Source organism: Pseudogymnoascus verrucosus, assembly GCF_001662655.1.
Source record: "Pseudogymnoascus verrucosus strain UAMH 10579 unplaced genomic scaffold scaffold_11, whole genome shotgun sequence".
Lineage (NCBI taxonomy): Eukaryota > Fungi > Ascomycota > Leotiomycetes > Thelebolales > Thelebolaceae > Pseudogymnoascus > Pseudogymnoascus verrucosus.
This window is the reverse complement of record NW_017263662.1, coordinates 111,613-125,398: the sequence shown is the minus strand read 5'-3', so window position 1 is coordinate 125,398 and position 13,786 is coordinate 111,613. Positions and strand designations below refer to the sequence as shown.

At 52.2% G+C, this 13,786-nt stretch overlaps 7 protein-coding genes across 7 annotated transcripts; 3 read left to right on the top strand and 4 right to left on the bottom strand.

Moving 5' to 3' along the window:
• Nucleotides 1–189: 189 nt before the first annotated feature.
• On the top strand, nt 190–1,441 carry VE01_03496 (uncharacterized protein). Its single transcript, XM_018272985.2, has 2 exons — nt 190–1,028; nt 1,085–1,441. Exons 1-2 carry the CDS (start codon nt 432–434, stop codon nt 1,337–1,339), a joined length of 852 nt encoding a protein of 283 aa, XP_018132325.1. The 5' UTR covers nt 190–431; the 3' UTR covers nt 1,340–1,441.
• A 313-nt stretch (nt 1,442–1,754) lies between these two features.
• MED8 (mediator of RNA polymerase II transcription subunit 8) lies at nt 1,755–3,060 on the top strand. The gene is made up of 2 exons (XM_018272984.2): nt 1,755–1,947; nt 2,022–3,060. The coding sequence occupies exons 1-2, from the start codon at nt 1,823–1,825 to the stop codon at nt 2,530–2,532; spliced, it is 636 nt and encodes a 211-aa protein (XP_018132326.1). The 5' UTR covers nt 1,755–1,822; the 3' UTR covers nt 2,533–3,060.
• A 177-nt stretch (nt 3,061–3,237) lies between these two features.
• Nucleotides 3,238–4,708, bottom strand: VE01_03494 (uncharacterized protein; the record flags this gene model as incomplete). The annotated part of the gene is made up of 2 exons (XM_018272983.1): nt 3,238–4,025; nt 4,081–4,708. The coding sequence occupies 2 exons, from the start codon at nt 4,706–4,708 to the stop codon at nt 3,238–3,240; spliced, it is 1,416 nt and encodes a 471-aa protein (XP_018132327.1).
• A 1,165-nt stretch (nt 4,709–5,873) lies between these two features.
• Nucleotides 5,874–6,917, bottom strand: VE01_03493 (uncharacterized protein). Its single transcript, XM_018272982.2, has 2 exons — nt 6,614–6,917; nt 5,874–6,566 (listed from the first exon to the last, which is right to left on the bottom strand). The coding sequence occupies exons 1-2, from the start codon at nt 6,697–6,699 to the stop codon at nt 5,981–5,983; spliced, it is 672 nt and encodes a 223-aa protein (XP_018132323.1). The 5' UTR covers nt 6,700–6,917; the 3' UTR covers nt 5,874–5,980.
• A 722-nt stretch (nt 6,918–7,639) lies between these two features.
• VE01_03492 (uncharacterized protein) lies at nt 7,640–8,358 on the bottom strand. The gene is made up of 2 exons (XM_018272981.2): nt 8,027–8,358; nt 7,640–7,964 (listed from the first exon to the last, which is right to left on the bottom strand). The coding sequence occupies exons 1-2, from the start codon at nt 8,258–8,260 to the stop codon at nt 7,875–7,877; spliced, it is 324 nt and encodes a 107-aa protein (XP_018132341.1). The 5' UTR covers nt 8,261–8,358; the 3' UTR covers nt 7,640–7,874.
• A 351-nt stretch (nt 8,359–8,709) lies between these two features.
• GPI17 (GPI transamidase component) lies at nt 8,710–10,548 on the bottom strand (the record flags this gene model as incomplete). The annotated part of the gene is made up of 3 exons (XM_018272980.2): nt 10,178–10,548; nt 9,245–10,116; nt 8,710–9,181 (listed from the first exon to the last, which is right to left on the bottom strand). Exons 1-3 carry the CDS (start codon nt 10,460–10,462, stop codon nt 8,710–8,712), a joined length of 1,629 nt encoding a protein of 542 aa, XP_018132229.1. The 5' UTR covers nt 10,463–10,548.
• Nucleotides 10,549–11,373: 825 nt separating this feature from the next.
• On the top strand, nt 11,374–13,784 carry VE01_03490 (uncharacterized protein; the record flags this gene model as incomplete). The annotated part of the gene is made up of 3 exons (XM_018272979.2): nt 11,374–11,788; nt 11,853–12,607; nt 12,657–13,784. The coding sequence occupies exons 1-3, from the start codon at nt 11,782–11,784 to the stop codon at nt 13,782–13,784; spliced, it is 1,890 nt and encodes a 629-aa protein (XP_018132342.1). The 5' UTR covers nt 11,374–11,781.
• Between the last annotated feature and the right edge of the window lie 2 nt (nt 13,785–13,786).

The window sequence follows — 13,786 nt, the reverse complement described above, 5'->3', positions numbered from 1 at the left end:
AAATAACTTTTGACATCTACTGGTGGAATTACGACGAAGGGGCCTATATTACATGCGAGGACCTTCGTTATAATCCGATCTGGTCCACAGCTCCATTCTTTGTCATAAAAGGTTCAAAACAAAAGGGATGATCTACATAAATATGCTTCAAGAGGTCACTCCTAGTTAGCAATATCACTAGTTGCAACAAATTATGCTATAATACTTTACACATGTGACGAAATGTTTGCCTTTCTTCAACAGCAGTACGTTGTCAACAAAGAAGCTGAGGTGTGGCTTCCTGCTAGCGCGGTCTCAGATCGTCAGATCGTTATCGCAGCAACTAATACTCCAGCTCGGCGTCATAGCGAACAATTTCCAGCACTTACTTCTCTGAGCTATATCACAAACCCAAGCCCTGCCACCACCCTCAGATTCCACACACCATCGCTATGGATTCCGTACGCGCTGCTCTGCAGCCCATCACACACAACCTCCCCGCGCCGATCCGTGAACTCGGAGTCTCTATCCTCGGCAGACAATGCTACGACACGCTTCTCCTTGAAATCGACCCAACCGCGACCGAATGCATCAAGCTCGCCATCTCCAAAGGCCTCGGAATCGGCATCATTGGCGCCAGCTCCGTCGTCAAGGTTCCCCAGATCCTCAAGCTCGTCAACTCGAAATCCGCGTCGGGTATCTCCTTCCTCAGCTACCTCCTGGAGACGTCGGCATACCTGATCGGCTTGGCGTACAATGTTCGCTCGGGCTTCCCGTTCAGCACGTTTGGCGAGACGGCACTCATCGTGGTGCAGAATATTGTGATCTCGGTGCTGGTGCTGAAGTACAGCGGTCGCGCCACGCAGGCGGCGATCTTTGTCGCGGCGCTCGCAATGGGCCTGACGACGATGTTCAACGCTGATCTGGTGAACATGAAGACACTGAGCTACTTCCAAGCTGGCGCTGGAGTCCTGGGAGTCGCAAGCAAGCTGCCGCAGATCGCAACAATCTATCAGCAGGGAGGAACTGGACAGTTGAGCGCGTTTGCTGTAAGTCACAGGATGTTCCCAAGTCATAGATGCACTATACTGACTTTAATGCGCAGGTCTTCAACTTTTTGGCTGGCTCGCTGTCACGCATCTTTACAACCCTACAAGAGGTGGATGACAACCTGATCCTATACGGATACATTGCTGGATTTGCCCTCAATGCTGTGCTGGCCGCTCAGATGGTATACTACTGGAATGCACCATCCAAGAAGGCTGCGGAGAAGCAGAAGGAGAAGCCAGCTGTTGGCCAATCTACCGCCACTCCAACGAAGGGTAAGGGCAAGAGCCCAACTACTCGTCGCCGCGGATAGGCTCTGACGCTTGATATTTCTCGTTTCCGTAGCTTGACTCCTGATACGCAGTTGATGTCGCTATTTAATATTTTAATACTATAATATCGACTTTGAAAGAAGTGCCATGAGTTTGCCCCATGATGATATCCGGTGTTTGATGCTCATACCCTCGAGATGTTGAGACTCCGAATGGCCACACTCATACCGATGATCATAGTAGGCCAATATAAATCCATTATTAGGTAAATAAAGACTTGCCGCTGTAAATTTATTGTAAGATTACTTCATAGGCTGCTGAAAATCAACTTCAAACAAAGGGAGAGTGGGGAGGACAAATTACCCATTTGACAGCCTTGCCAGATAATTGGGCAGATCGACAACTCCGCCGATTGTCAGCCTTGCATTGTCCACCCGGCGAACCCCCACGACACTTCGATGATATTTATCCGTACAATCATACTCCTTGTTACCATCGCAAGATACAAGTGAAATTCGCCCAGTATGACGAGCCTCAACTCCGATGAAATGCGCGCCATTGACCAGACGCGAACGCGACTGGATCAGCTAACCAAGAGCATCGGCGCCCTCAAGAACGACATATTACGATCTCCGGTCATGCCACCAATGTACGAATACCCCAACTACCCCATTCAGAAGATGGGAAGTCCAAATGGGATAAAAACTGACAATACATCCACAGAGACTCAATCCAAGTACACTCCACAATCCTCGCCCAAAGCCTCAAAAACATCACCGACCACCTCTCCAAACACTCCGACCTCTTCGCACAAACGGTCGTCTACACCTCCACCAACTTCCCCGGCCGGACCCAGGAAGGCTTAGTCGGGCAACTACTACGCAAGAAGCTCGAGCCGAGCGCCGAGAGCTGGGTCGAGGAAGGGCGCGCACTTGGGAAAACAGAGAACGTAGGGGGAGGACAAGATGAGGACCTTGATGAGCTGTGGAGCTTCGCGAAGGATTACGTGTTACCTCAAGTTGCGAAGGCGGCGCAGCTGAGTAGGTCTTCGCTGGATGATATATATGCCGAGAGCGACGAGGAGGAAGAAGAGGAGGAGGAGGAAGGGGATGAGGAAGGTGGTGAGAAGAAACATGCTTATGGAGATGGTGGGAGTCGGAATCCGGCGGGGATCTCAAGAGATCTCAATGCTATCACGCGGTTTATGACGACGGGTACAGCGACTGGCAACTGAATCCTGGATGTGGAATTCTTGGTGTCAGATGTTCCATATGGGAATCACGTTGAAGATGCTGCGCTTCCCTGTTATATCCTGAAGGTAGCCAGCCACCCACTAAATGCGGCAACTCACCTTTATACCAATGGCTAGTATCGAGGGATGGTGGTCTATGAAAAGGCTCTGATGGAAAATGAGGTTTTTAAGGCCTCGCGTCTATACCCAAAAAGGTCGATCCTATCAATGACGCAGCAATAGTCACAGATTGCGGTCATTCCTGCGAGCGTGATAGACAATGCTGGGCGAAGTCCTCTTGTTGGGCTTTGCGGATCGTTTCAATATCTCAATTTTGGGCGGAACCAAGGTGGATATAGGCTGTGTGGAGGCTACAGCTTCGACTAGAGACAGCGAAGCAGTCGCACGGACGAAGTTTTCTTCTGTCTCGTACGCAACCAAAATATAATACCGAAGCAAGAAGCATAAATAAATAAAAACATACAACACTTGGTATTCGCTAGTTGGCACCCGTATGTGATAGTTATGGAGCTGTAGTGGTATAAATATCGTCGCAGGCGACGAAATGCGGAAGTGACGAGAGGTAGATAGGAGAGAAGTTATGTACAACGCGGGAACCCCAAGGACTGACGCAGTAGTCAACAGTCCCCCAGTTGTTAAACCGCAAATCATCGGGCACTAGCGCCTATATGCTCAGTAGCTCCATCTCTAACCCTTTTCATGGCCATGCCTCCCTTCAAAGATCTCGTCCCACTTCAGCTCCTCTACCCACTTCGGCTCTTCCCCCGTCGAGTCCACACTTCCCTCCCCATCGCTGCCGATCCAATTCACTCCCTCATGCTCCTCACGATCCAAGCTATCGATCTTCTTCAGCGAAGACGGCAGCGCCTTATTCCTTATAAATCCCCTTAGCTTATTTTGCCCCGAAAACATAATTTTCTGCATCATAGCCGAGCGCTGCCGCTCGACCTCGCGCCGCTCAATGTTCCCTCTCACATAGTCATCCAGAGCGGCCGGCTGGTGCCGCTCGCGCCTGTACTCCGGTGATGTGATGCGGTCCGCAAGGGCGGCGGCGTCCATTATCGCGCAGTTCGCACCGCGACTGAGCGTGTTGCTCATGTTGAAAACGGCGTCGCCAAGGAGGGTGATATTAGGGGAAGAGGTCCAGGGGTGGACGGCCTCGCTTTTGCGAACGATGTTCACGTAGGCTGTGTCAAGGCAGACCATCTCGGCGAGCTCGCGAAAGCGAGCGTGGATGCCTGGCTGAGAAGTGCGCGCGAGCACCTCAGCTTGTAGCTCAGACTGGGTGAGTTCGTTAGGGGAGCAGCGGCGGTTGTGGAAGTTGGCGTGGGGAGACCCGGCGCCGAGCATGATGTAGGAGTCTTCGGGATCGATGGTGTGCTGGGTGTAGCGTGTAGAAAAGGGGGCGAGGGGATTCTGCCAGGGGGCGAGCATGATATATTGATTGTTTGGGCAGAAGGTATGCGTAGAGTTAGCTTTAGGACCATACATACGGGCGTGGCAGGGCGGGAAGTTTTACCATTGATCTACCAGGAGACCCTAATAACTTCAAGGACCTTTCCGTAAGCGGGACCTTGAAATAAATGACTACCATGCCCAAGTCCTTAATGGTGGCATGGTTGAGCAACTGCTTTCGAACATTCGAGTTCGTGCCATCTGCACCTACCAAGAGATCACACTCGTCGGTACTCCCGTCACTGAAAAATGCTCTCACTCTTCCATTCGGCAGCACCTCATAGCGCTCGAAGGAAATACCTGTCCGGACAAAGGAAGCCTCCTTCACGAGGGCTTCTCTCAGGTGCCACCTCGACACGGAATACTGGTCCTTCGTGGGGTCCGAGTCCCAGGTGAGCATCTTGTTGCCATTTCCCTTGAAAAACTCGATCTTCTCCCCTCCCTCCGGCTGCTCCCCGATGCCGAAGGCGAGGTCTGCCCAGATGTCGCTCTTTATTTTGCGCTTCAGCATCGACAGCGTCGTGCCCGACAGCATCACGCGGAACCCGACAACGCGATCATCGATAGCTTTGTACCGCTCGTAGCATGACAGCTGTATTCCCGGCGTTGAGTGGAGTATCTGCGCGAGGACGAGACCTCCGATGCCAGCGCCGATGACGATAACCTTCAATGAGTCGATGTCGCTAGATGTAGTGCCCGGCATGTCGGATTTGGGATCTGCCCGGTCAGGGATTGTCTCATCACCCTGGTCTAGAAAAGCTGCCAGGGTCCTTTGCAATGGCAACATCAGATGTAGGGAAGGACAATGTCCTTGGCCTTCTGTGTGGTTTTTATATCGTATCCTGTGGCGATTCTTAGTTAAAACCTTGGTGTCTACCTATATACCGTGGAAAATATGATATGGGGAAGGTATAGAAGTCATTAATATGATAAAAATATAGACTGGTCTAGATCCTGGTCTAGAATGGCATGATTTCGAGCTGCAGAGTATAAACTACACATCACATCGTCATCCCGCGATTTTATTCTGCGAATCAATCCCTTATCTACGTAGTTTCCCGTACTACGTATTTAACTCCATCAAAATTCTACGCTAAATAGTCACCAGTCCAAATTATTCAGATCTTGTCAACAGACTACATAGTTTCTTCGCCAAGTAAGTCCCTGCGTTTTCGGTTCTGGCGATCGGCGACTAAAATAAAAATAAAACATCTATTCTGGCGTCTTCATTGTGTCGGGTGCTCCCCGGGTTCCTTCCGCTCATGCCCCGGAGGGTAGGGTGACTTGTCAAATGTGGAACCCTCCGAGTGCCGCTAATAGTACTGACCCTCTAGAACTTCCATTCAAACTCGGCAGCGATCCAAATGTTTAGTTCGTGACGACATACTAACTCCAGGTTGTTTGGCTATATCTCAATGACGTACAACACGAAGCAGACTCACCTCGCCTGTGCCATTCTTGTTAAAGATGGTTGTGTGTTTGAGTCCCAATACCAGAAATTCTCCCCGCACAAGGATCGAGAGAAGAGTCGGTCATGCTGCAAGTACTTCAAACTAGAAAGCAGCGTGCGTAGAGGCTGGTAGGAGGCGGCTGTGCAGGGTGCTAGGCCAATCATGGCGCTTCCTTACCTAGAGAGCAAGAGCTATCGCTTTATATTCTACTATTAACTTTGCCTTGTGTGGTTTTGATATGTCTACATATCAAAACCACATGGCGGATATGACATATGTAGATATATGTCTTACAATTGGCGGATATGAGCAAGGCACTTAAGGTACGCTATACCTATTAGCACGATTGAGAGTATCAAGTCACTGAATTTCAAGCTTCGTATGTGATTGCTATTTCAGTATTGCGCAATGTAAGGGGTGTCGAGAAGTCCAAATCGAGAAAAAATGTATATTGCCATCTGGATATCCTCCACTGTGCATGTCTCTCCCCAGCATCGAAAGCTCCAGCTCCAGCTCCGAGAGTATTATTCAACTCCTCCAACCCTCTTACTCAATATAACATAGGCCTCCTCCACCTCCCTCCCATCCCTCAACACCCTCGGCAGCGGGCTAAACTCATCCTTCCCATAACCAATCCCCTCATAAAACCCCTTAGCCACCTTATTCCTCGTAAAACAAGTCAACATAACCTTCTCCACCCCAATCCTCCTTGCCACGCTCTCCACAACCCCCATAAGCCTCCTACCCAGCCCAGACCGCCTCAGCGAGGGGGCAAGGTGAATCTCATAAACGTAGAGAACTTCCTGATCATCTTCAATCGTGGGCATGAAACTAACGAATGCTTCGATATCTCCTGGCTTTCCCGTTTCCTCCCCATCACGAGGTTTGGTACTGCGAACAAGGAGGTATTTCAACTCGAGTAGGCGCATCTCTCGCCGTTTGGCGGCGGGTTTCCATCCTTGCTTGCTGGCGGAGTAATCCCCCTTGCTGCTTTCTTCTACCAGGGAAAAGCAAGTCGTGAGTTCATCGCGGGTGAGATTGGATGAATTTTGGAGCTCAATCGTATATTTCTCCTTAGTTGCGGGGTGGGTGAAAGACGTCCATGGGGTGCTGTGGGTGTTAGTCATGTGAACCTAGATTGGCAAGGACGTACTCACTCAATTGGTAAATAATCCTTGAGAAAATCAAAAAGACTCTTCGCATTCGCAATATCAATCCCGAGAGGCTTCTTAGTATTTGCCATTCTGTGCGTTAGATCTCAAAAAAATCCAAAGCTCCCGTCCTCCTCGTGCTGTTTACAATTACCCAATCCAGCGCCTTCAAAAGCGGTGAGGTGGAGCAGAATTTATAATCTCCGTCATCTAGCCCGCCGCGCGCCTCTCGATGGATTCATGCGATTTGTTCGAGGACAGTTATATGCGCAACCTCCAATTGATTGCTTAGGTTGTGGAGGATGCGATGGATTAGTCGGCCCGCCGCCACGGTTTGTGCGCGGTGCATAGATCATGGTCGGAATCGCTTCTTTGCTAGCGAAGCGGCAAGGCGACCGAAATCCCGATTCGGGCCTACGGTCAGCTTGGAACATGTAAGTCGCTCTTTCCCAAAACCTTACTGTCTTGCATTTATGTTTTGAGGATTATGCGCTAACTGAAGTAGTTCTTACAACGAGGGAAGGTGCTGAGCCTATGGCGACGAGTTTTACGAGACACGAAGCGCATCGCCGATCTTGAGACGAGGGCGGAGACAAGAAAGATGGCAAGGGATGAGTTTGAACGGAATAAAGACGTGAAGGATATTGTAAGTTTACACACCCAGTGCTTGCGAATGGGAGGGGTGGATGTGATGTGGTGGGGGGGGAGAGTGTTGCAATATTGCCTTCTTCACTCGGAGCTGTCAAAACCCGGCATTGGATTCATTGAGACTGAAGCTAATGATGAGGGAACAGTCACAGATCAAATACCTCATATCAACGGGGAAATCACAGTGGGATGCCACGGAGCGATACATCGACGGGTTATGAGATCTCCCTCGTCGAACCCAGGCCCATACCATACGAAGCAACAATCCGCGGACAGGCGCAAGAATATATAGCCGCGGTGTTGTAGGAGATCGAATGGATATTTTGGGCACGAAGCCAGGAAAACTGTGCTTCAAGACGGAGAACTTATAGAGTGTATAGAGCGGTTTTGTACATATTGTAATATATCATACACTTCCCCAGTCTACTATCTATTCCAACATTCCCAAAACGCCATAAATGCTATGCCCCTTCACATCTGTATGTCTTACAACCCTTCCTCTCGCTCCAAGCCTTCCCATCCCCCTCAACAGGTCCAATGCGCGTGTGTCATCCACCAATTGCCCGTCCTGCCTCCTCAAGAATAGTCTTCAATCCCCAATCCAATCCTCCACCCCAACTCATCCCTGGCGCTGCTTATGCTTCGGGTTCAACGAGCAGATAATATACACATGTCCCTTCCCCTTCTTCCCTCCCTTCCTCCTGACCGACTATATAAATCGCATTAGCCTCAATCCCTCACCCCTCAGGACCCGGCGCAGAGAAAACATACCTTACACCCCTCACAAAGCTTCTTCACCGAACTCCTAACCTTCATCCCCCTAACCTGCTCCATCGCCACATCCGCCGTCTTCACCACCGCCGCCGCCGCGGTCGGTCTCGTCGTCGCAGCTGCCGTTTTCGCTAATGCTACCGAAGAAAGTGCCCTCGTTGCTGTGGGAGCTACGCATTTGGTGAGGGATGGGCGCAGCGCGCTGCGCGCGGAGAGGAGGAGGCGCGGGAGCATTGTTGGGTTGGTGTGGGAGAGGCGGAGGGGTAGTATAGCGCTGGGTGGGTGAGGTGCTTGTAGGTTGTGTGTGGTGGTTGTGGGCGTGAGGATTGGGGTTGGGTAGTGGTGGTGGTGAGGATGAGGAGGTGGAAATTTAGGTGGTTGTTTTGTGCCTGGGATTTTAGGCTCGGATGGTTTGTGAGGGGATACTTGCGACAACGACGGACGGCTTGGACTTACGAATACTCGAATAGATCGGAGTTTTGTTTGAGGATGGGATTTTTTAATTGGGGTTGTATGTTTATTTGTCTCGTTTAAAGGATTATTGATGGTCGTTGTGTCTCAATGGCTGGATACAACCTCGCTCAGGGGCACGAAAATCTAACACCACGATCTCAAGACAAGACCCCAGTCACGAATATTCCAAAACCAAACCCATGTATTACATATATTATACCCAACCTAACCTACACCCCCCCCTTCCTCCTCTTCCACCACGCCTTCCCCTCCTTCAACACCCCCATCACAAGCGGAACCCCCATCGGCCCCAACAGCGGCAAATAAACCGCTATCCGATGCTCATCCGGAAAGTACACCTGACCCACCATACTCTTCTCAAAAAAAGCCCTCTCCGCCGCCTCCTCCGCCACCCTCGCATTCTCCAGCCCCGCGACGCCTCCCAGGCCATCACACGCGGCTTCCAGGTGCGCGAGCGTGGTGGAGACTCCGTCGGCGACGCTGCGCGGGATGGAGATGGAGGGAAGGGCGAGGGTGAGGCGCGCGAGGGAGCCGAGGGTGGAGGAGGCTTTGAGGAGGAGTCCGGCGCTGCGGACGCGCGTTAGGGTGTTGAGGCGGAGGGGGAGGGTGAGGGATTCGGGAGCGCCGATTAGGGCGAGGAGGTGGTTGGAGAAGGTGAGCATTGCGGGGCGGAGGTCGTCACTTGGGGGTGTTAGTATGATTGTAGTAGAGTCTAGGGTAGGTGGGGGGGGGGGGGTCGCTTACATGTTGGGTTGGATGATTACACCACCCCATTGCGGGATGAGCCAGCTCTTGCTGCCGCCTTCGACTTCCATGTCACCGATGTAGATGATGAAGTTCAGTGTTGGAGCGCCGCCGATGCTTGGGCTCAACGGCCATTCAGCGTGGTTGATGAAGCCACTCAGGTCTTCTTTGCGGAGGATATCCCCTGTTACCCCAGTCTGGGCATAGAGCTGAACTTGCGTGTCAATAGTGAAATTGCTGATCGCCGAAAAGCTATCCAGGAGGGGCTTCATGTGCTCCTCCAGCGCCTGCTCAATAGCCCACGTCGAGGGTGTGGCAGAGGGCGTGAAGAGAGAGAATGTCAAGTGGTACGTCCGCGAGTACTTCATCGAACGAGTGGATCGCTTGGCGAGCGCTTCTGCGACCTCAGGGGCTAATGCCTTGGGGCTCCGCTCTGGCGGCGACGAGCTAGTGGCGAGGAGGTAGGCAATCATGGCCTGTTCTTCAGCGAAAATCTCGCGCAGGTTCGTCGCTATGTAGGTTGCCAGAGGGGCCGAGGACGATGCGCTCGTCGGGACCTGGTTTGGTGTGTAGTGGATGTCGAGAGTTGGCGCATACGGCTGTAAAACAGCCTCTGTGGTTTGCCCAGGGAGCAGGCGGACGAGCAGTGCAACTTCTTCATCGTTCTGGTTTGCGGTAGGGAGGACGGAGGTGTTCGCGGGGGTGTGTGGGGGTACCTGGGGACCGGAGAGTTGTAGCCTCAGGTGATGGGCGGAGAAGTCGTTGAGGTCGTCAAGAGCGAGTTGTGTGGCTCGTAGGAGGTTCTGTGCCTCTTGATCCTGCAGAGAGCCGGTGTCGATGGAGATGCGGAGTGGAAAGACTGGCCGGCAAGCCTGGGTTGTTAGTTAGTATTGTATGTACGGGGCACAAGAATCTCCGACAGTGTCAACTCACTCGTCCATCCGCCCAATCCATCATGGCATCCAAGGGAAGATCCGCCCGGTATATAGCTGTAGTCCACCACCATATCGGCAGGCCAATAAAGAGCACCATGGCCCAGGACACGGCCATCACATAGAGCCTGATACGGATGTTCTCTGGCTTCTCAGGAGGAGGCCCCTTCTTTTTCGGGATTGCGGACACAGCCTCAGCGGGAGCTTCCCCGTCATCAATGCCATGCTTGCCCGTGCGCTGGACAGCGTTTGAAGCCTCAGCTTCGTCAGTCGGAGGGGTTGCCATGGGGGGCTGTCTCTCTATTTACACATGGTCGTGGTGGTCCAATGTGAACAACGCGGTGCGGAGGTTGCCGCTGATGGGGATTGATTAGATTAGATTAGCGATGGGGCCGACAGTGAGAGTGAGACGCGGGTGGGACGGAGGTCGGGATACCGATAGACGTCATACTGGGGACATTTACCGAATTTACCGAATTTGCCGAGTAATGGAGACGGAACTTCCTTGTTCCGACTCACCGTTTTAGATCTTAGGTTACTCTAGTCATGCTAAAAACGCCTCTTAGTACTGTATGTTCCCACATTTACCCCACAAGTATGAGATATGAAAATGTGCATCTAGGAAAATGTATAAAAAAGCGATAGGAACTAAATTCCAATGTTCCGCAGGCGGCATCGTTTGCAGGGGTTTGGATTCTTTGATAAACATAGGGTCCTTATCTCGAGTAATTCTACCGGGTAAGTGTAAATATGAAAGGGTATTTGTGATAAAATCGGCACGTGACCTAGCAAACTTCACCGCAAATTCAACCACATACAACAGCACACGTGGTTATTTTATAGTATTTCATAGCCTTCAACAGTATTTCATAGCATGTACTCTTAACGGCGTCAAATGGAATTAAAACGGTATTAAGCGGTACTAGACTGAACGATATCTCCTTACCGCAGATTCCGGCGGCGGGGCTAGTAGTGCACGTGAAATTTCGGCATAACCTTTCCACCGCAACCGATGCACCATCATACACAGTACGTACTTTCCCCACACTTTTCGTTCATCGTATTTAGCCCACCACCTACCCGTATCAGCCAATCGCAATCCTCCTATCATTTTGAGGGGTTACCCACAAGACGGCGCTATAAAATGCCGAGGCATGATCGCGTTGTTCCTCCCCCCCCCCCAGCACCAAGTACGTACTCATGCTCTAACTTCCCAACTTTCCATGGACCTCGGGGTGGGCGGAGCCAATCTATCTTCCTTACTACTGTAAGCTCAACATATTCCTCTATAGCACGACCTGGCCCCAGGCCTTTCTTTGGTCTTTGAGCGATGCGCTGGTACAGGTAGTTTATATATCTCATATACATATACCAGGAAGTACAGTACATTTATATTTTTTATACGGAGAGGTGCTGATCTTTGTTTGTTTCAACACCGCTACTCTTTATTATTTATCATTATCCTCACATACCTCTCACTCTCAGCCTTGGTCTTTGGTTTGGGATACAACATCATACGGTCCTCCTCGAACTTTCACCCGCCGTGGTAGCCTCGTCCTTTCACATCACTTCAAGATCATTTCATCCTCTTGAACCTCTATCGCCATGCCTGGTAAGTTGTCCTGCCTCCTCCTCCTCTTTGCGCCGCGAGACATTCTAACAGGGCAACCTCTCAGCTCCCCTCTCCGTGGCCGTCCCAGCTGCTGCTGCGGCCCTTGCCTACATAAATGCCAAAGGCAACGTCGGCTACGATTACCATATGGTCTCATCCTTCCTCTCCGCCGTCTTCCGCGGCAAGTGGCGTCAGTTTAAGGGCCGCCTTTCGCTCTTCTATATCCTCGAGGAAGCTGCGCTCAACCCCAAGACCGCCAATAATGTCTACCTCATCTTCGAAGGACGGCAATGGACCTACAAGCAATTTTACGGTATGGCGCTCAAGTACGGAACATGGCTGAAGGAGCATCACGGCGTCAAGGCGAAGGAGATTGTGGCCATGGAGTTTGGCAACTCGGAGAAGTTCATGTTCATGTGGTTCGGTCTGTGGGCTATCGGCGCCCGGCCTGCCTTCTTGAATTACAATTTGACCGGCAAGGCGCTGGCGCATTGCGTCAAGGTTTCGACAGCGAGACTGGTCGTCGTCGACCCGCAATTCTCCAACAACATCACAGATGATCTCAAGAGCGACCTCCCGGGCGTCGAGTTTGTCATTTTCTCGCCCGACGTCGAGGCCAAGGCAGAATGCATTGAGCCCATTCGCTCTCCAGACGAGGACCGCTTTGAGGATAAGCAACAAAACATGGCCATTCTCATCTACACATCCGGTACCACCGGCCTCCCGAAACCAGCAATTGTCAGTTGGATCAAGTGCATTGTCTCGTCTGCCTTCCCAGGCAAGTGGCTGAGCCTCAAGCACCCCGACATCTTCTACACAGTAAGTCTCGTCGCAAAACCCTAGCTCCTATTATCCTAACAATTTTCAGTCCATGCCTCTATACCATTCCTCCGCAGCTCTCCTCGGCACGCTGAACGTTATGGGCAGTGGTGCCACTGTCTGCATCGGCCGCAAATTCAGCACAAAACTCTTCTGGCCTGAAGTCCGCGCTTGCAACGCTACCGTCATCCAATACGTCGGCGAGACATGCCGCTATCTCCTCGCCGCACCACCGCAGGTCGACCCAGTGACGGGGGAGAACCTCGACCTCAAGAACAACGTCCGCACCGCATTCGGCAACGGCCTGCGCCCCGATGTGTGGAACGCCTTCAAGGCCCGCTTCGGCATCGAGACTATCGCCGAGTTCTACGCCGCCACCGAGGGCACAGCCGGCTCCTGGAACCTGTCGCGGAACGACTTCTCCCTCGGCGCCATCGGTCGCGTCGGCGCCATCTCCAGCAAGCTACTCGGCGGTCAATCCGCCATCGTCACCGTAGACTGGGAGAAGGAAGAGCCGTGGCGCGATCCCAAGACCGGGCTGGGCAAGAAGGTCGCTGTCGGGGAGCCCGGGGAGCTCCTGCTCACCCTCGACGGCGCAGACATCGAGAAGGGCTTCCAGGGCTACTTCAACAACAAGAAAGCCACCTCGGGCAAGGTCCTGCGCAGCGTTCTTGTCAAGGACGACGCATTCTTCCGCACTGGCGATGTCGTTCGCAAGGACTCGGAGGGGCGCACCTACTTCGTCGACCGCATCGGCGACACTTTCCGCTGGAAGAGCGAGAACGTCTCCACCAACGAGGTCAGCGAGGTTATGGGCTACCATGCCGCTGTGCACGAGGCGAACGTCTATGGTGTTGAGCTCCCCCACCACGACGGCCGCGCAGGCTGCGCTGCAGTGATCCTTGCTGAGTCGCCGAGCGAACCCCTCATGAAGAGCTTGGCGGAGCATGTGAAAGCGCTGCCAAGGTTTGCGATTCCGATATTCCTGAGAATCACGGATGGCGGCGGGCCGATCACGGGGACGAATAAGCAACAGAAGCATACGCTACGGGCGGAGGGCGTGGATCCAGAGAAGGTGGTTGGGGGGGATCAGATTTACTGGTTGAAAAATGGGACGTATACGCCGTTTACGAACAGGGATTGGGAGGAGTTGAATGGGGGAAGGGTGAAGTTGTAAAT

What these genes read in the sequence shown, in the direction of transcription:
- VE01_03496 (XM_018272985.2), top strand. Translation starts at nt 432, where the DNA reads ATGGATTCCGTACGCGCTGCTCTGCAGCCCATCACACACAACCTCCCC. An exon ending in GACAGTTGAGCGCGTTTGCT is followed by an intron (nt 1,029 to 1,084) that starts GTAAGTCACAGG and finishes TTTAATGCGCAG; the next exon opens with GTCTTCAACTTTTTGGCTGG.
- MED8 (XM_018272984.2), top strand. Translation starts at nt 1,823, where the DNA reads ATGACGAGCCTCAACTCCGATGAAATGCGCGCCATTGACCAGACGCGA. An exon ending in TCTCCGGTCATGCCACCAAT is followed by an intron (nt 1,948 to 2,021) that starts GTACGAATACCC and finishes ATACATCCACAG; the next exon opens with AGACTCAATCCAAGTACACT.
- VE01_03493 (XM_018272982.2), bottom strand. Translation starts at nt 6,699, where the DNA reads ATGGCAAATACTAAGAAGCCTCTCGGGATTGATATTGCGAATGCGAAG. An exon ending in AAGGATTATTTACCAATTGA is followed by an intron (nt 6,567 to 6,613) that starts GTGAGTACGTCC and finishes TAACACCCACAG; the next exon opens with CACCCCATGGACGTCTTTCA.
- VE01_03492 (XM_018272981.2), bottom strand. Translation starts at nt 8,260, where the DNA reads ATGCTCCCGCGCCTCCTCCTCTCCGCGCGCAGCGCGCTGCGCCCATCC. An exon ending in AGCTTTGTGAGGGGTGTAAG is followed by an intron (nt 7,965 to 8,026) that starts GTATGTTTTCTC and finishes CGATTTATATAG; the next exon opens with TCGGTCAGGAGGAAGGGAGG.